This window comes from Tenebrio molitor, chromosome X, assembly GCF_963966145.1.
Source record: "Tenebrio molitor chromosome X, icTenMoli1.1, whole genome shotgun sequence".
Lineage (NCBI taxonomy): Eukaryota > Metazoa > Arthropoda > Insecta > Coleoptera > Tenebrionidae > Tenebrio > Tenebrio molitor.
In genome coordinates this window covers 8,661,788-8,681,979 of record NC_091055.1, presented here as the reverse complement: position 1 = coordinate 8,681,979, position 20,192 = coordinate 8,661,788, and the positions used below count along the sequence as shown (strand labels likewise).

General features: G+C 38.3%; 2 protein-coding genes across 5 annotated transcripts in view; one reads left to right on the top strand and one right to left on the bottom strand.

Annotated features, from left to right (window-relative positions):
• Positions 1–3,511: 3,511 nt before the first annotated feature.
• Positions 3,512–9,226, bottom strand: LOC138140235 (ELAV-like protein 3). 4 transcript variants are annotated; one of them, XM_069061091.1, is made up of 6 exons: positions 9,022–9,226; positions 7,208–7,344; positions 6,894–7,047; positions 6,118–6,156; positions 4,940–5,171; positions 3,512–4,883 (listed from the first exon to the last, which is right to left on the bottom strand). In XM_069061091.1, exons 1-6 carry the CDS (start codon positions 9,224–9,226, stop codon positions 4,559–4,561), a joined length of 1,092 nt encoding a protein of 363 aa, XP_068917192.1. In that variant the 3' UTR covers positions 3,512–4,558. The 4 variants fall into 4 exon arrangements, with proteins under 4 accessions (XP_068917192.1, XP_068917193.1, XP_068917194.1 ...); XM_069061092.1 differs by having other exon boundaries at positions 7,208–7,311; XM_069061093.1 differs by lacking the exon at positions 6,118–6,156.
• Positions 9,227–9,439: 213 nt separating this feature from the next.
• Positions 9,440–20,192, top strand: part of LOC138140234 (cytosolic carboxypeptidase 6) — a 21,950-nt gene continuing 11,197 nt past the window's right edge. Inside the window, exon 1 of the mRNA XM_069061083.1 lies at positions 9,440–9,576. Within this exon, the coding sequence (XP_068917184.1) occupies positions 9,444–9,576 (133 nt within the window). The 5' untranslated portion in view covers positions 9,440–9,443. The remainder of the gene's footprint in view (positions 9,577–20,192) is intronic.

Genomic DNA, 20,192 nt, shown 5'->3' with positions numbered 1-20,192 from the left:
TGCCAGTGTACTTATTTATCCTACTGTCTGCACTATCCGATGACCTGGTTCCCAGCTTCCACAGCCTTCTCTTAAAGAAACCCAATCGTACGTGAATCTGAACCGAATCGAAGCAAACCCGAAACAAGCTAATCGACATCAATCAATCAATCAATCAACCAATCAAATAATTAAACACTGCACGGAGACCGTTTGCCGTCTGTCGAATACATTTCCCGAATCTCTACGGCGACTCAACTAATACTCAATATCTAATATCAATTACTGATACAATAAATAGGTATAGATTACAAATAACCACCAAATGACAATAATACACACAAATGCAGCATGTGACACTGGACAATAAGCAATAAAAGACAATGAACAGTTTAATATTAAGTATAATAAAGTAAGTACGTAAGTTAACTAAAAGTTGGAAACACAGAGATCTGACCTGCATGGTAGTAGGGCTGCGGTAATACCGCCGCTTCCGACAACCACTAGTACGATTCGTTTTAAAATTATTGTTTCTGTATGAATATGATGTACGACTACTAGAACGGCTGCTCGGCTATAGTAAATCAGTATCGGTATCGGTAATTAGTGAATCAGTTCAGTTCCATCAGCTGGGCTTGATGGGTGCACCGTGTCGGGAGTCGGTCTGTTGATATGTCGTCATCGTCACTTGATCACTTCACCTTCCATCCTTGCCGGGATCCGACGGCGCCTGTCCGACTCCTTTAGAAGACTCGCGGCACGAGGAGGGAAGACGGACGGCCGAGCCGCACGCGGGGGCGGCAGCGCGACCCTCCGCCGCAAGGTAGTGTAGAGCAAAAGATCTTACAAACCTCGCCTCTTATACTAAAGCTAAGTATATTGTAATAAGAACTTTCTTATAATAAGTTATTGCATGAATTACAGTTTATGAGGTACTGTACTTCCTAATAATATAACCTCTGTACATATAACTTTTGCACTCGATATTTATAATAATAATAACCACCATTTTATCAAAACAGATAGAATATAAGTATGAGTATATAATATATGTATATATCAATCAGTGGTTTCTTAATAATGGAATGCATCTCGTCACAACAATATTTGAGCTATAGCCCTGCTTGGCGCCGGGCGGGATCGGGCGAACCCGCATCCAGGGCGAGCGTCTCGGCGTTGGCGGCGGCGCCCATCCACCGGGTCGCCCGCCCGCAACACAACAGCTACACACATAGAGAAAGTAACCAATAGGAATATGTACTATGTTACACTTACGCTAGAGATCTACACAACACACAAAGAGATAACCCTTATGTAGAGATACGTAATAGTGATATACGTAATCAATAATCAATAATCAATCATGACCATAATAGAATATCTTCTAATAATACATAATAATCAGAATAATATCAATCAATATACAATGATTAAAAAAGTTAAGCGGTATATTTAGCAAATGGCTAGCCAAATAGAAGCTAAGAATGGTAAACAAGCATTGCTGATAGACATATAATATCATCTGAAATAGATCGTTGTTCTGTAAATGGAATTAGTCTACACGAGTTTCGATTTAGGCCAGAGTAACCAATAACATCACCTAGTCACTAGTTTGTGCTCGGAACACTAACTGTAAACTTGACTTAGACTGTATACAGTGGGATTGTACGTCGACCCGTACGCGTTTGCAGTGGAGTTAGCGGCGATGGTCGCGGTCTGCGTCTATATCAATCAATTAATTTATTAATTCTCCTCCCTATATATTACAACATCACCTTCAAGACCGCGCCCGGTTGGACCTCGGGGTGCCCCCCGCAAATAGGCCCGGCTTGGCTGGCGGCTATCACAAACGGGGGGCTTGTTCTTGTCACACGTTTCCTCTATCGGCCGGGTTATTACTTATTACGTCCGTCACAACTCGCCAACGATTGATTCTCTACTCCGCTCCTGGAGGATCGACCTACTGCCGGATCCCAGAACAGAAAACGTAGCGCGAATTCGCGAATTACACAACCCTCTCAAAACCGCTCGCGCTCGCCATATTGACGTGATAATATTCTCGTGTGCGTTTTGTTGCATTTGCAGAAGATATGTTCGAAGCGGAGGCAAGGCGACATCTTTGCTTCGATCGAAGAAGAGATGAGGTGCTCTCTCACCCTACGACGAATTTCAACGAAATGAGACGGTGCGACAAAACATTATGTGCATGGTCCCGCGAAAGCATTTGCGAATAATGAATATCTCTTGTCATGAATGTCACCAGAAGTGATTTTTTTTTATGATGATTTTTGTGATCGACGCGACAGTGGATTTTTTCTTGTCATCGTGACAACGAGAAGCGTAAATGATGATCTCCGAGCCTGAAGCGGTGAAATTATTACGTTCGAATCCTTCGACGTCAGCGATCGATCGGATTTTTACGAAATATTGGAGCAGTTGAAACACCGAATGAAAGACGGAGATTTAAAGGCCAAATGTGCGCGACAACGAGGAAACAAACATTAACAAGTATTATTTCCCTCTTAAACGTGTATGTACTTTTTTTTTAAAGCTAAAAATTTCAATATGGCGTCTCTCAACAATCACACCGCAAAACGTAATACACACCTACAGATCGTTTCGATTGTAGTTCCGCAATCATGGATTTATTTCGGTACAACGTGACGAGGTTACTCGCTCGTTGTGGATTCGACTTGCAAAAAAAAACCGACTCCGTGGTTACGAGCATTTTCGAATTACGAGCATTTTCGAATAATTTTGAGAGGATTTTGTGTAAATCCGAGAAAAAATTGAACAAAAATTTTACAAACGGAGCGCGGAAAAGTGCGTCTCGAGGCGGTGTCGTTTCGGCGTGCAGTTTCGGAACGTATTTTCACCGCCTCGATGGCGACCCATTATTATTTGTGATAGAGCATATAGACGGGTGGGTCGGTGAGTCAACGAGAGAGATCTGTTCTGATGTCCGGAGTGGTGGCTGATGTGAGGGTATTGTTCGTTTTTGTTAGTGGTGAGACCGCTGCACTCCCTCGCCTGGTTGCCGTCGCTTGCCCAAAAAGCAATCAAAAGACTCGTCTTATAATTGTACTTATTTTCCTAGTTCGATCAAATTTATATTTTCTATGTACATGTTCGTATTCTGCGCTGCCGGGCGGGCGTGTGCGTTTCGCTTATTTATCAAACCGACGATACATGCAATACGTAACGTATAATGAAGTGGCAATGGTCCTGATCAAAATGCCAAAACACAATCTGCCATTGTTAATAGCATGCTCTATAAAATATGTATCGATATACTCATTTATTATCCGATCTCAAGGTACGAGTGTTTTACAAAAATAAAGTGATTCTTTAGTGGAAGTGGCTGGTTAGTCTGTGGGTGGTTAGAGGCGGCGCGACCTCCGCGATAGGTGTCGCGGCGGTCGCGCCGCTTGTGCAATGCGTAGTAGCATGTTGCATCGACGTCAGCGAACACCGTGAGACATCACAACAGAGGATCAGTAATAAAACTAAAAATGAAAATAAAATGATACAGTAAATTTTAATCAATTTATATTGAAAATAAATTAAAAGAACCAACTCGATAAAATAATCAGAAAACTAAAATTAACAAAGTATTAGTCAAAATCGGCACGAAACGTCCGTTCCGTCCCCAAAACGGAAATAAAATAAACCAGGAATAAATAATAATAACTTAATAGGACAGTTGTGGTCTCGCTAAAGCATTGCCGTCGCTCATTTGATGGCATTTCAAAGCAAAACCACGCAAATTTCTTCTATCAGAAAGCTGGGGTGTTAGAAATCCGGTGAAATTAAACACAACACACAAATAAAAATGAACGGATCACCGTTGCGGTGAGGGTGTGACTCTCGTCCAATCGTAGTCAGTCAGCATAGCCCCATATATATATATATACCTAGTTCATCATTTGATAATAATATATCTATCAATCTATAGTTCGGTGCCCATCACTTATCACACGCAGACAACGAATTTTTTTTTTTTTTTTATAGTCAGCCCTCGCCGCGACGGCCTTCCGCGAACACAAATTACAAATACAACGGTGCAACGCCACCAAACTAATGAGAATGCTCGGAAAGAGCGTGGCCGTCGTTGATGCGACTAGTCTCAATTTAAGAATACACAAAACACTACATACAAATACATAAATAATTATACTAACCAATTACATGATCAAAATAATTACGAAATTAAATAATAAATACTCTATGTAAATATATTGTTTTAGCTATGATGAATCTTTGGGCGAGTTCCCAACATGTCAATAAACGGTGATGGCACAGTTTTCATTGAAAAAAAAAAAAACATCAGACCGTAGAAATCTTTGCTATAGGAAACGCGAATGCACTTCTGACTAGCTTCGTATCTTTTTATAAGTACTAAGTTAAATAGGGGGGCGCCCCCGTCCTCGCCGGACGCTGTCGCACGCCCTCGCATTAAATTACCTACATAGAGCCCGCATAATTTACACGAACAGTGAACAATAAATAAATAATGTTTAAATATCGGCGGGGCGGGCGCAGCGTCTGGCGAGCGCGCTGGTGTTGACTAAACGTCGCTCTATGTAGTTTTACTTTTATTCGTTTTAAAGCTGACCTGCAGGACACGGTTACCCAGCGTGTAACCGTTCAGCGACTGGATGGCCACCACGGCTTCGTCGTAGTTGGTCATCGTGACGAAGCCGAAGCCTTTGCATTTGTTGGTCTGCAGGTCGCGGATCACTTTCACGCTCTGGACGGCTCCGAACGGGCCAAACAACTGCCAGAGAACGTTCTCCTCCGTCTCTGGAGCGAGGTTATACACGAAAATGCACCAGCCGGAACCGTTCATGGCGTTTCCGGGCAGCATGGAGTTGGCCAGCAGGTCTCCGGCCAGCGGAGAGTACCTGCAAACACGACATCAGTAGTACGCCGCCTCCGACGAACCAACCCCGACAACAACCTGAATCGTCCCGTCGGGTGGTGGATGGGGCCGGCGAAGCGGCGAGTGGCTTGGGGAGTTAGGTAGGCTGCCAACGGAGGAATGGCTTTGTTGTTGTTGCTCGGGTTGTTGGCGAACTTGACCGTGATGGGTTCGGTGGAGCCTTTGGGAATGGTACCGTTGAGTTCCTGGATCGCTCTTTCAGCTTCCAGGCGTTGGTCGAAGCGGATGAAACCCACCCCTTTCGACAGGCCTGCACCGGAAACAAATCGTCAAATCATCCACTCACTCGATACGAACAAGTCAGATTGCTGGGGTTTAATTCTTTCTCTCGCAGCAATCCGACTTTCAACATCAATACGAACAGGCCGTTACGAAAGTAGGTGCTGCCCCCAAACATCAACAATCGGAATACTGAAAGGTGCAGGTATGGTCATGCATCATATTTCGATACGAAAATGCCAACATTTCGTTTGACAACCGTTACAAGCACATTCGTTAACAGCCTCTCGTAGTGTGTATAGGTTTAAAAAGCAACGACGATCAAAATCAAATCAGATAAAAATAAAATATATCAACATCGTCGCCACTTTCTGCTTTTGTGTCTGTGTGTGTCATGTAGTGTGTACTGTATGAGTGTTAGTGTAGATGTGTTGGGTATTGTGATTGCTCTGCTCTTTTTAAAATACAAAAAAAATAACGAAAAAACGAAAACAAAATATAGCAAATCAAAACATGCCACGATGCAAAATAAAGATAAAAAAATGGAAACAATAATAAAATTAACAAACGAAAGCAAAATCAAGATGTAATTTAAAAAAAAAATTAATGAACCAAGTGATAATTAAATTTGGAATTAGACTTTGTCAATTGATATGGGGGGAGGGGTGCATCGTTCAGCGGCTTTCTAGAACATTGGTGTACTTTGAGACACGAACGTTCAAGCAACTAAACATTTACAATGCAGTTTTGTTATTATCGTCCTGCATTGGAATTAGAAATAATCGTTTTGATTTTTTTTCACCGTTGAAGTTTACCATTAATATATTATCATTATTATCATCATCATCATTGTTGTTATTATTATTATTATTATTGAGAGATGATCGATCGCGGCCGAAACAGAACAACCAAAGAGTGGATTTGGTGGTTGTGGGTGGTGTTCAGTTGGGTGTTATGGTAGAGAGAGAGGTACGTACCAGGCAAATTCTCTCCGGCCCCCGTGACAAATTGACGTACTAGGGAAGAGAAGAGAAAAACGCAAAATATAGGTACAGTAAGACAAATAATGAATTGACGGCAACCCGGTGGAACTCACCGCGGCCTGCCGCTGGTTTAATTTAAATATCATCAAAGCCAAATTTCAACAGTAACTCTGAATTAAATCATATTAATAATTAAATCAAAGCTACCACATCCAATAAAAATAATAAAAACTAAATATTTACTGATTGTAATAATCAATAAACAAACTGCAAGTATGTTGATGTATTCTGTATGTATGTTACTGTGATTGTGGCATCGAGTCCACCATCAAACATCCCTGGACCGTTCCGTTCATTCTCACACACTCTACCCAAAATTCGGACAAATCGGCGAATCGACACTTCCCACCAAAAACACAGACCCCTCCATTACCCATATTCAAAAAAATACATCAAGTTCAACAGTTCAACTTGATTTATTCGAATCTGAAATAACGAGTGGCGCATTCTTGGTGAGAAACAGGACCGGACAAACTCTGTCGCAGAGCCGGTTTTAAGCGGTTCGAATTGCACGTCCGCATCTTTGGAAGCGAGTGTGCAACAACCCCCGGTCCACGAACCTTTGCGGCGAAGATTTGCAATTTCGATTGCGGCAAGACTGAGCGATCGCACACCCTGTCCGCGTATCCAAGCGCTAGTACAGAAATGTACGGCGACAGAGCGTACGATCGCATGTTTATACAAGAAATGACATTACGACAGACTCTTACCGGTTATATTGTCGCATAAAATGCGCGACGTGATTATACGACCGTACGGACTGAATAGGGATTCCAAATCTTGTTGGGTCATGTTCTTCGGCAACCCGGAGACGTACAGGTTGGCGCCCTTGATCGCCTCGGAACTTGGACGCGCGTACGACACCTGAAAACAAACCACATCCTGAAACGACCAATCTCTGCCAACTACACTACTCTTCGACTATTCCGAACATCTAACCGGCGATATATGCTAATGACCCGGCTCACATCGTTCGAATTCATCCCGTTTTTGATCCCGACCCAAACAACAAAACTGTCCTCACCTTGATCGTCTTGTTCTGCAATCTCAATCCGTTCAATGTATTGATTGCTTTTTCTGCATCTTCTGGTCTGTGGTAGTTTACGAAACCATAACCAAGTGATTGCCCTGTAAGCAATGGACTAGTGATAACCCCAGGCACTGCAGGAAATCAAATTTCGAAAAAAAAAACAAGTGTTAATAACACAAAAAAAAACTAAACAAAAAGCAAGCATTACAACTAAAACTATAAAAAAAATGACCCGACTGTCAAAATCTTACTTGTCAAACTGTCTAAACAAAAACTCAACCAAAGTGAACGAATTTAATCTAACAATAAAGTAAACTACAGTGGACTCTGGAAATTCGACTGTGTAAACCTGGCTGATCGATCCGGGTTTACCAAATTCTAAACAATTTCGGATAATAGCAACTACCTGAAGAACAAATATTTACGTTAATGTATTCAACCAAATTAAAACAAATACATTTTTAACAACCTGCCTCTCTTAATAGATAACACTCAATAAACATTATCTAAGAGTAGCACGATATTTAAGGTTTGGTGAAAAAAAAATCGTTACAGACGGGATGCAGATATAAATACACGGACAATCGGTGGAGCTTTGAAAAAGGCATATGACACTCGCGTCCCCCTTGAACACACACACACGGAGGGTACAATACACGTGCCAATGACTCATTTTCATTGACAAAGGGGAAGCGACGAAATGCAGATAGGTAATAAAAACGAGACCGACTTACAGGGCGGACAATGAAACTTTTGGAAAAAAAAAGGTCACTTTTTAAGCGGTCGTTTTCACAATTTTTTCTTTCTTTTTTTGAAAGCCGGATTGGTTTGATACTCTCCCACGTGTCGCCATTTAATTCAAAACAAAGTTCCCAATTTAATAGTGTTACAGGAAGTTTGAGGCCACCAGTGGCGTACGGGTGCGATTTATCAATTTTGTACGACATATTCTTTCAGGAGGTTTACGTGAACATTTAAAACAATGCTCGCGTGCCATATGCTATCGTCACACATGTCTGTCTGCAGTATCACCGTATAGTTCACACAACATGCATTAAATAACTGAAATGCTACCTGAATCACGATAATGAGAGTTATCGGCGTCAACAATAGTTTTGTGCGACGTGCGCTTATTCCAAAGGTAGTCCAGATAAAAAAATGTCCACCCTTTGGCACTGAATTGATTCGATTGTCACCAAGAGAAACGCGTTCACTGTGCGTTGACACGATTTACAATGTCCGAAAACGAGAACGTCGAATGAACGTCGATCGAAATGTATTTTCGGAAAAAGTGCAAACATTTTTTCGATTTCACTTTCGGAATTTTGTGGGACCGGTGGCAACGTGCGAATTTCAAAATTCGAGAAAATCGATTACAGTTTATAATAATACTTTGGCAATGTTACAAGTTTTATAACTCCTATAAATAACTGCGTTGCGTGGATTAATGTTTTAACTGCGAACGACATTTAGGTTAAAATAATGTTCAATTGGTTCTGTCGGATTGTCCAAGTTCGCCAATACGACTAATCAAATTAAAAACAAAAAAACTAATCAAAAAACACAAAGACGGCGAACAGAATTTTGCGGAAAAATCGCGAACAACTTTCGGAATTGTTGAGTTTCAAGTAAGATTAAGTAGAGGAAGAGATTTTTGGGTCGTACAATGAACATCTGACGCAAAAGTGCATCATCGTTGCCGAACAACTAGAATTTTAGTTTGCGATTAGTACATATTGCAGCCGTTTCCACATCGAAATTTAGCCACCACATCAAAAATACATCGATCGACTGATCAAAATACATACCTGTAACTTTATCACGGATCAATTTGCAACTTTCAACTTCTCCGATACTCGAAAACAGTGACCGAATTTCTTCCTGTGTCATGGTTTGGGGCAGGTAATTAACGATGAGATTCGTCTTGGATTCTTCTTGCCCACCACCGACTTGGCCCCCGCTCCCGCCATTTTGTTGTCCAACAACCCCAGAATCCAATCCGTTGGACATCATGTTTTCGTCACTGAACTCAAAATCGTAATCTAGAACTTCCTCAATGGTGGCGGCTGGTTGGTCTTCTTGCGAAGAACTTATTTACATTAAAATCAACTTGTTTAATTCACTAATCGAGTATAAAAACAATACGAAATTTCTAACACGTTTGTTTTACTTTGCTTGTTTTACTTTGCAACACTTTTAGAAGGACGCGATTACAACTTTTTCTTCGTATATGGGGCAGAAAAATTCCCTATCCTACAATCTGGAAAAGAAACACAGATCGATTAGTTTAATCGGCAAACTGGGCATTACTGGGTTTTCACCAGAGGAAATGGACCGGAAAGAAGGAAACAATTGTTGTCTAGGTAAGCAAACACCGGAAGCCATATTGGTGATATCACAACTATAAAGAACTAATTCGATTAACCAGACGCTACCAATTCTATTATTTTCCATTTCGTCTCGATTACTTATCATTCTTATTCGTGCCTCCATGAATACGCGCACAAAATTATTCACACAACTCCGGACAGCTGATAACAGTTAAACTGGTATTTTATCGGCTTGTCCCACGTACTCTACCAGACGATTATTACACATTTGTAAAAATTTGATGTAACTCGTACGACGTATTTTATTATTAACCTCGCCGATTTTCTAATTACTCCTGAATACCAGTGTCAATGTTAAAATGTAACTTCCGACTACAATAAAACGACAAATTCTCTCTGTCCTGTTTCAGTGTCAACCGAAGATAATTTCAAACATGAGAACGTGACACTAAAATCAAAAAGAATTAACAAAAGTGATGGACACATACCCTGCATGCGACAGTCACAAGATGGCTGCAAAGGGTTATTCTAGATTTTCATTTGTTTTTTATTAACGTAGTGGTACCAACAGGCTTGCAAACGAGTTTATTTTTTTTACGGTTGGTCCAAGGTCTCACCTCGCAGGCAAGGGTTTCGCTTTGTTGCGTAAACAACCCTTATCCGAAGAGTTAGATCAGTTCAAGATTTATTCATATAAAAACGTAACGGCACTAGTGTTTGTCATAAGTTCATGACATAATGTTGAAGCAACTGTAGCCAGATTTGTAATTTTTATATAAGTAACTTCCGACTTCCACGAGCACATGAATTTGATTTTGGAGGTATTTATAGACGCTGATCTATTTTCGGATAAAGAAGCATATACAAATCCTACAAAATTTTGAAGAATTTCACTGAATACGCAATGATCTTTTGTTGACTCTTCGCTCTTCGGTTTCACTTGCAATTAACTGTAAAGATCGAGACGTTTTGTCTAGACTGGCATTACCTGGAATTCATCATCAACCGGTTTATGAAAATAAAGGCGAGGATAACAATGAGATTAAGATTACTACTGCCCTGAAAGCAAAATTGAAACGGTTCGGCGTTATCGATTGGACAAGTTGACCACACTCTGGACGGTTTTACGCATTTTGAGGAGGTGTAACCCGGAACGGGTAAAAGTGATTGGTTCGAGACACGTGCGTTTACGATTTTTGCGATTCGCCCGTTTCCAAAAATACACCGCGGTCGACGACAAAATTTCGACAAAAAAGGTTGGGGGGGTGATTGTCAAAAACTCTACCCCACAAGGGGGTTCACGGGGTATTGACACCGGCACACCGGATCGCGTTCGGAGCAAACGCTAAAAAACTAAAACAAAAATACAAAAAGCGATAAGGGGAAGGTAAAATTATTGATTATTTCGTGTGACAGGAACGCTGACATGACAATTCCACTCACCTAAAATCGCTGAAATCACACGAGCGTGAGGTCACATCGGTGTTGAAGATTAACATTACAACCACTAATAAATAGAAACCAAAAAAAAAAAAAAATTAAACGAAACAAAAATAAAAAAACTAAAATAAAAACTGAAACAGCTTCTACGCGCTCAGAACTCGTACTGCAATTAAAGTCGGCACCGAACAGTGGGGGCTTCCGACTAGGTATCGCGAGGATGCACATGCGCAATTATAAATTTCTATTCTATTTTTAATTTTTAGCAAATTTTTAGTTAAACCGAAATAGAACATTTACTCCAATAACTCAAAAAACACTGCACATTTTCAACAGCGCAAATCGCCACCATTCGCGCACACGTGAAATTTCTCTGATCATCCCCTCCACGAGACGCACAGCCGGACCACCCTCCTTATCGTGTCGCGCACCAAATACAACCGTAACGAGATAATAACATCGATAAATTATTGCAAACTTATTAAATCGATTGCACTGGATGCAACATCCCGGGCACAAACTGGTTTCGCTCTTTTTTTTTCGACAGTACGATGCGTCTGAGCACGTGCGGCATATGGTGAATTAAAAGAGGGTAAGTTGGCATCTAAAAAGAGACGCCTTCGAGCCACCCTTAAAGTAACACACGTTGGATATATTCGATGGTAGTTCCGTCTCTTTCCTTTAATAACAAGGGGGAAGGGTGCACCTAATCAGTGGGTACTGAACAGCTGATGGCATACAAAGACTCCGGCCCTTTCACCCCTAGTCTAGCTCAGACTAGAGGACGTTCACCCGCAACTCTAGTTTTGCGTTTCGGATTTATTCGGGCCACCCTTTTATTTGAACGCATGACGTTTCAGCTGATTATCAGTCAAATTTTGAATTATTTATAAATGGAGTCGCGTGCATCAGGAATTTCGGTTTTCGCCCATATGATAAAAAGCGTAAAAGCCGGACCAGGTGTGTATTTTGAGTGCGACCTGACCTATTAAAGTAAGGGCGAGATTAGATTGTATCGTTCAGATTGTACCGTGTCAAATATCTCGCTTAATGAATATTCAAAATGTATTTGAATGCACGCACGTGAACAGAATACATTTTATTCGTACCGTTTTGAAGATATCAATTCGCTATTGGAAAAGATCTCGTTTGAGTTTGAGTTTGAGTCGGGTCTTATTTTAGTGTGGTGTATACGTAAGTAATGGTTTATGTTTTCAGAATCAATAAAAACTATTTATAAATGTCATATTTTTGATGAAAATACTCCAAGTTTCACGAGCTGGTACAAAAGCGAGATTACGCATGAAAAAATGTGAAGGATCGTGTGTCTCGATATTATTTCGTAATGGATGTTGTGTAGAGGCGGCGATACCATCCTGCCGAAATATACTGAGGTTGCAAATCGACATCGCGTGGGAGGCATGGAATACAGGAATAATGGTAATCGAGGCACGGGCTTTGGCCAGGCCGGCTGTAGTATTGATCGTCGACAACTCCCTTCCCACAGTCGCAACCCCCGCGACTCTCAGCTCAAGCTACCGGCATCGCGCTAATCATTACAACCCCCGTAGATTGTTTTGCGAATTTTAAGAATGAATCGTCGGGGATGTCCACTGCAGGACCGGCGTATGGTGGTTGGGGAGACGAGGGGTGGCTTTTGATCGACCGAATACTAAAAACTCCTACTCACCCTTTGATGTTGGTGTTGGATCCAAGATTGTAGCACAAATTATTGTAAAATGTTTAAATGATTGAAACTGTATTACGTATCCACTAACAGTGCGAGATTGAAGAGAAATGGTAATGATGGAAGAATATGAGTATTGTACAATGACGGGAGTGATTGATCAGTAGTTAAAACAGGCGTTAAAAAGGATTGCACTTATTTTTAAAGACGATTAAATATAATAATTTTCTAACGATGCAAGGTTATTAAGCCAACCTAGAGTACAATAATTAACCGAACTATGAAACTTTCAATAAATATTTAAATAATTTATATATTTATACTATTGATTAAATATAGACAATAGTAGTAGGAATTATTAGTAATAAGTAATTATGCAAGGAATGATATTATTACATAACGTACACTACCAAACGTAACACAAGTGTTATTCAGAGAGTGCAATAACTAAATGGTGTTGCATGGCGCTGGTGAGGAGGGTGTCGGCCAGGGGTTGCAAACGATCGATATTGTGCGCGCGCTTTCACCCCTGGCCCGGGGCCGACGCTGCCGACGCCGCCCCCATTCATGCGCTGCTTGTCTTCCTGCTATTCACCTGCCTCCGGCCGTCAGACGTCTACGACTCCTCGTCCAGGACGACCGCTCCTTCCCGATCCTTTTTCCACGCGCCGTCAGGACCCCGGCTGCTCCTCGCTCCGCACCCCCCACGACCGAATACGTCATCCTTACGCACGCTTAATTGCCCATTCATCTTACTTAGACCGATCGCATCACTCTAATCATCTTCTTCCTGACGCACCCCCTGCTCGATATGCTTCACAGAAAACTGACTGCTCAAAAACACCTCAGATACCTGCTCGATGCTGATCGATTTACACGCTCAACTTTCCTGATGCACTGGATCAAAAATAAAACGCTCTACTCTCTCTCTAATGCTCTACTACTGAAATACCTCGTTTGCAAACGGATCTATTGTAAAACGGAACGTGTTCCATCAATGAACACATTTTGAGCCGGAGTCGCTTTTTTACACTTTTTGCAGGAAAGTTATTTTTTATCCCTTTTGAACGAGTTTGTTCACGCTTTATGACAATTATTGATGTTTACCTTCTTTCGAGTGAGAGAAATTTTGTAGCACCGTCAACACAATAAAACACTTGTTTTGACTCTTTTCAACTGTGAACATAAATCACAATGTGTACATTTTAATTTATGGTAATATATACATAATTATTTTGTTTGAATTTTAATTTACCTCGTGCAGTTCAAATGACAATTCCGTTATAAATACTATAAAAATTATGCATTAAAACAACGTTTTACCACATTCACTAATGTTCGCTAACACGATCGAGTTTGGTCTACACCGGACGATTATGTTCACGGTCATTATTGATCCAGGTGTTGGTCATCATTGAAAGCGAACTGTCCCAAGAGCACGGACTTTCTTTGAAGCACCCTCACGTCACGGAACATCATTGAGCGCGAGCAAACACTTATTTGCTCGCTCACAAGCTCGCGACCCCATCCACAGCACCTGAGATTTCGCAGAGAACGTGTTCCTGTTCCTGCTCTTATTCGCTCTTGGCCGCCCGGTTGGGACCCAGTTTTATGCGCTACTGTAAAAAACGAAATGAACTGCGAACCTCGTCTGTACATAAAAAAAAAAATACAAAAACATTGCATATTTAGAAACACTTTCACAATACCTATCATTTTTGCCGACTCTACAGTGTAGTTTATTTGACAAACTGTCGGTCTACAATGTATTAGAACACAAGAGGAATTTAAAATAAAACATTTTATTTCAGCAAAGTTTATAATCAAATAGTTTGGTTTATTTTATTAAACAAACAAACATTTGGATTTTCTAATTCATTAGTATTACATATTTCTTAAGCTATATTTAATCAACATAGTGACTTACAGAAAATGTGAAATAGCTAGGAAGTTTATTTCGATAATGTTTTCACCGAAATCTGCATCGGACTTATATTTATTACATTATAAATATATGCTGTTTTTATAAAAAGTTTCATCGAGAAATTATTTAAAACTTTCTAAATATTTAAGAACGAAGAATTATTTAATTTAGTTATTTAACTGAAGTGTGACGACCATTTATTGTTAATTAAAAAAGATGATAATAAAATTTGATACATCCAAATACAATAAATCCAAAAATTTTCGATTTTGCTTCTTGAAGTTGCAGCGGTTGTTGTCAGACTTTATTTAGCTTGTTTTGCCCATTAATAAGATGTGAGTTAGAATGTGTCTTTACGATTTCACTTTATATTTAGATGTGTAGAAATAAACACTTTCAACGTAAAGATTGCCTTCAGATGTAATTTGCTTAATTCATTTCCTTTTTAACTCATGGGTATATCTTTCCCTAGAATCTTCGATCAAAGTTCGAGAGTTATTCTTGAAAACTTGATTAAAGACGAACATTCAGTGCCTTTGATATGAATGGAAGAAAATAAACGTCATTGCCGATTTAACTTAATACTTTTGATTTAAAAATGATTTCAAATTTGATTTAAACCATTTATTTTGTTTGTCACTCACTCACTCCACTATGAAATGCAAAATTAACCCTGAGTAAGAACATACACTGTGTAAAATATTATTATTAGTGTTATGCAAAGTTTTCGGCAAAATTTTTAATTTAGTATTAACTTTTAAATATTTTTTACATATTCAAATATTTCTTCCATGAGGTATATACAGGTAAGTATATTGTTTATTTGCGATAAATAAATATTTGTTGTGTTAGTATAATTCCTGCTAAATGTATATAAGTCACACCATCGTGTCATTCTCCCGTTGATCAATTAATTTCGCATGAGACAAAATGTGCACATTATCCAAAAAAAAAGAAAATCAAGGAAAAAATGTACTTATATCTAATAAGTTATTTTTTGTACTATTTATTACTCATTTACCATCTCTACGTTTGTTTATTTTTAACTACATGAACTACATACTTCTATTACAGGCAAATGTACGTACAGGTGTCCCAACGAAAACGAACCACCTTCCACCTTAAATAAAAAGGGGGCCGCATTTTGGCGTACTTACGTTTGATCTAACTTTCACTCCCTCACCTCCAGAACCACCCCCCAATTTTTTCAAATAGGAACATACCAAGTGTGACACATCATTTGAAAGATAATTTAATGAAGAATAGAGCGATATGGTTATTTTTGACATTTCACCAATGCGTAAAAATGTTATTATGTATTAATATTTGTATGTTTTTTTTTTTTTGTAGAAGCGCCTCAAGTAGTGATCAAACAGTTAATTACCGATAAATAAAAATGAATGGAGATTATTATTGAAAGTTGGTTACAGTAAATATTACAAATGTTCCACATTTTGAACGTTAATAATAACATCTGGAATCAGCTGAAAAAGAATGTGTTTCACAATTCGATATCTAAGATCTTCTAGAAATTCTATTCAACCGTGTTTTCAAATGTTCCCAAAGGAAAAAAATCGGGTTGTCTTAAATCTAGCCATCTTCCGGGTCACTCTGTTGCACCTCCTTTTCTATTTCGTGGACTACAACAGTGGTTATTTAAAGTTTGTCTTATAGATGAAGCAGAATGTGGAGGAGCTCCATCTTGCTTAAGGACAAATTCTTCAAATGGTTTTGGTCATTTTTTAACAATAAGAATCTGATTGTTGTCAGATCGACGATATTTTCTAGTAAATTGAAATAAATTTCACTGTTTAAAGTACAAATTATAAAAAAGCTCCAACAAGGCTGTCCAGAATTTCTCCCCTTACGTTAAGTTTCAACGGGTTCGTGTATGTCTTCCTGGGTAAATATTCAGTTAAAATTTGACAAAACCCCACGTCACGATGAAAGTAATTTTTATTAATTTTACGAACCCATACATCTTCTAGGAATGAAACTTATAGTGTGGAATTCTCTGAATAATGTTGCAGGATACACCGGATGCTTCGGAAATGTTCCTAAAAAAAGGATCCATTACAAATATATTCTACAGCTACCAATTCAACATTTTCATTTTAATAGGCTTCCGAGATTTATGTTTTTACTAGCAAGTGAACCTATTTCAGAATATTTCTGCCATGACGCAATGGTTTAAAGATCGTTCAGAATGGATTTTATTACAAATGTGGATTGTTCCACCAGCGTGGTTATTGTTTCTAATGTAAACAAGAATTGTTTCTATTCTTTTAACTAAAATGTAAACCATTTTCGCAGCGTTTTACGTGTTGTTGCGTAACGAAAAAGTGTTCAAACTGGATTTAATTAATGTTAATTTAAAATTCTAACCATTTACAGTTTAGTACATTTTTACTTTTTTGCAAATAAAAACAAAAATATTTTTCGTTTCAAGTAATGTGCCACACATGGTATATTCCTATTTGAACTATTTAAGCTTTGGGAGTGAGGGGGTGAAACTTAGGTCAAGTGCAAAGGTTCTTTTAAGCTGTTTTTGCTTTTTCAAAAAAAAATTCACAAGTTTTCGTTCGAACACCTACATGGGTTGTTAACGAATTATTTAATTTAATTATAGTATACCTCATTATTTCTTTTTGGTTTGATATTGGTAGTTAAAAATACCATGTTTCAATCCATATTTGACAATACACCCCGAAAAAACAGCTAAATTTTCATAAAATGACAATATTTTTGAGAAAAAATATCCCATAAGATTCAAAATTGTTTTTTCCAACACGTTAATCATAGTCAAGTTTTACAAAAGAAAACTCAACTTCGAAATACAATAGTAAAAATTTCTATGAAACAAAAAAAATTTCCGAACCCACATTTCTATGAATTACCCATGTGGAACTGAAAAAAAAAACTTACAGCAAGTATCAAATCTAACAAGTGAATTGAAATTTATTTTGCTTTTGGCTAAACGTTCTTTGAAACTCTGTTACCTTGATGTACAAAGTGTGTTTTTGGTTTTTGATAGTACATACACGCTTCTTTTGTGAGGTGAGGTACTATGGCGCTTCACTGCCCTACCTCAACTTACTTATGTTGAGGTGTTTTTTCTCATATGCATTGTTCCCAAACGGGAAAAGTTTACTTATTTATCAGTTTAGCAATTTGCTAATATTGCGCTAAAATTAACTACTTTACATCGTGAACATAGCAGCAGAATTAGTATCTACTTCAGCAAAGAAAATCTTGTTGATACTATTGTTCCAGAACATCCTGTTAAAATAATCGTAGAATTTGAAGTGGATGTTCGTCGCCTGATCAATCCGGAACGACGAACCACTCATCAATTCCGCACCGCATTTTAGTGAATTTCCTACAAACTTTAGACTTTACATGTCTTTGACTCATGTGATTTCTTAAAGCTGACATTCTGGATCAATATAAGCATGTTTCGAGTTTCCGACCCTAAATACATTTGTAACCCAATAATTCAATTAATCTTCCAGAATCTATTAGTATCAAACTAATTATAAGATTGTAGGTACTTAATTTCGATGATGCTTGTTTCAAGTGGAAGGTAGCAAGTCACTTTGATGAGAACTGTTCCAACCCTGTATTTGATAAAGAGACAGTTCTACTGATAATGGTTCTATCAATAAGGAACAGGTTAAAAAGATTAGATTATCTGATTCAACAGAATTGAAATATGTAATAAGGTACCTGATCCAAATAAGGCCCACCTAATTTTTGTTTTCAAATATCGGTTAGTAAAAACAAGTAAGAACTTTGGATGCGAGTTGTAAATGAAAGTTTATTCTTTTCTTAACATAACAGCATAAAACATATAAATAAAAAAAATAATAATAATAAAGAAGTTATTCCTTTTTCAAACGGACAATTCTTGCACATACGCATACTTTCACAGGTGTCACATCAGGGACAATACCAACTTCCCTTATTTGTTTTCTGTCAAAATAATAATTCAAGAATAAAGCCCGCTACGGTTTTAATAAGGTCCACTCATTTGCCGGGCCTTATTAAAACCAGCTTACATTAAAGGGTATAAGATATGATACGAAAAGAAGCTAAAAGCACAATGAAAAAGAACTTTCCAAAGAATACTCTCATGCTATTTTCAAACACAAATTTGTGGTAAATACCTTAAAATCTTACACTTACTTTTCTCGCTTTTTAACAACCCTGGTAGGTGAACTTTGCAATGTTATTTTACCACGAAATTTGCAACATATCTAGTACGGTCATTTGTACGAATTTTATGCATTTACGCTAAACGAGCCCCTTATGTTGTCGTATATTTGGAGATTTCTATAATTAAGTCAATATCATCAGTGGGCCTTATTTTCGGGCGAGCCTTATTTGGAACAGGTACCTTAGGTAATGATTGATTAATTGATATCCTGATCGAATTATCCTTTGAATTTTGTTCAAGCTTTTAAATGTGTGAATGAAAAACAAATTAAGTTGTTTATGTGATGAACCACTAAAGATGTGCTTCATCACAATAGTATCAGAAATCGTTGGAAAAGAACCCATAAGAAACTAAAGAACGCTTTTGATAACTTTTTAAATGAAAATAGTAATAGTGTTGACTTACACCGACAAGGGAAGCCGTAGATGGTTTTTCTCAAGAGTGTTTTTATTTCATCACTTGCATACTGACTCAAATATAAACTCCTTAATAGCCAAATTCAATAATTTTGTTGCTTTCGTTTTCATTTGCTATCCAAATTTTATTTTAGATTGCGAGACTTGGATAATAATGCTTTACTCGACTCTGAGCGTCATGACCTTTATAGGTCTGAATGTGTAGGAAGAAGGGATGGAGGAGTCCGTACTTATGTTTCAGGTAAAATTACTTTAATATAAGGCGTTTCTGTTATTGATGTTTCAGTCATGGTACAGACAGGTTTTTTGAAATTCGTTACCGGTATTTTATTATTGTAATATTTTATTATATTAGTAGAGTGACAAAGCTACTTCCGCCGGATCTAATAGTATTTCTTCTATGTACTTTATTAAAAGAGTAAAAGAGTCAATCTTTAAGTATTTTGACGACCGAATCGCTTGCTTCTGGAGTTATTCATACCGATTAGAAATTGAACACTGTCAAAAAAAAACTCTCTGGAAGAAAGGAAATAAATTTAAACTATCAAACTATGGACGATAGCGTCCAATCAATTTCTAGGTACATGCAGTTAAAATTATGGAAGTAATATCTGACAAACTTGGAGAATTTCTACGCACTCGTAATATTATTCAATCTGAGACGGGATCATCCAAGTTATTATGCTGCCTCAATTACTAAACAAGTATCTTGACGAAGAAAATTTTGCTGCATATTTTACATTAATATAAATGTATTGATAACATAATTACATAACATTTTTAATTTACAACGCAAAAATTTCCGATAATAATGCGGAATCTGGAAAAGTGCCCCGAATGTTTGCAGCGTTTCCACGTTGAATGGCAAGGGAAATCCTTTCAAAAAGGAATTTCTCTGATTTTGAATCGCCTGATTCCGCGATAAGCCGGTTTCCGATGATATTAATGAAATCGATGGTTTCTTTG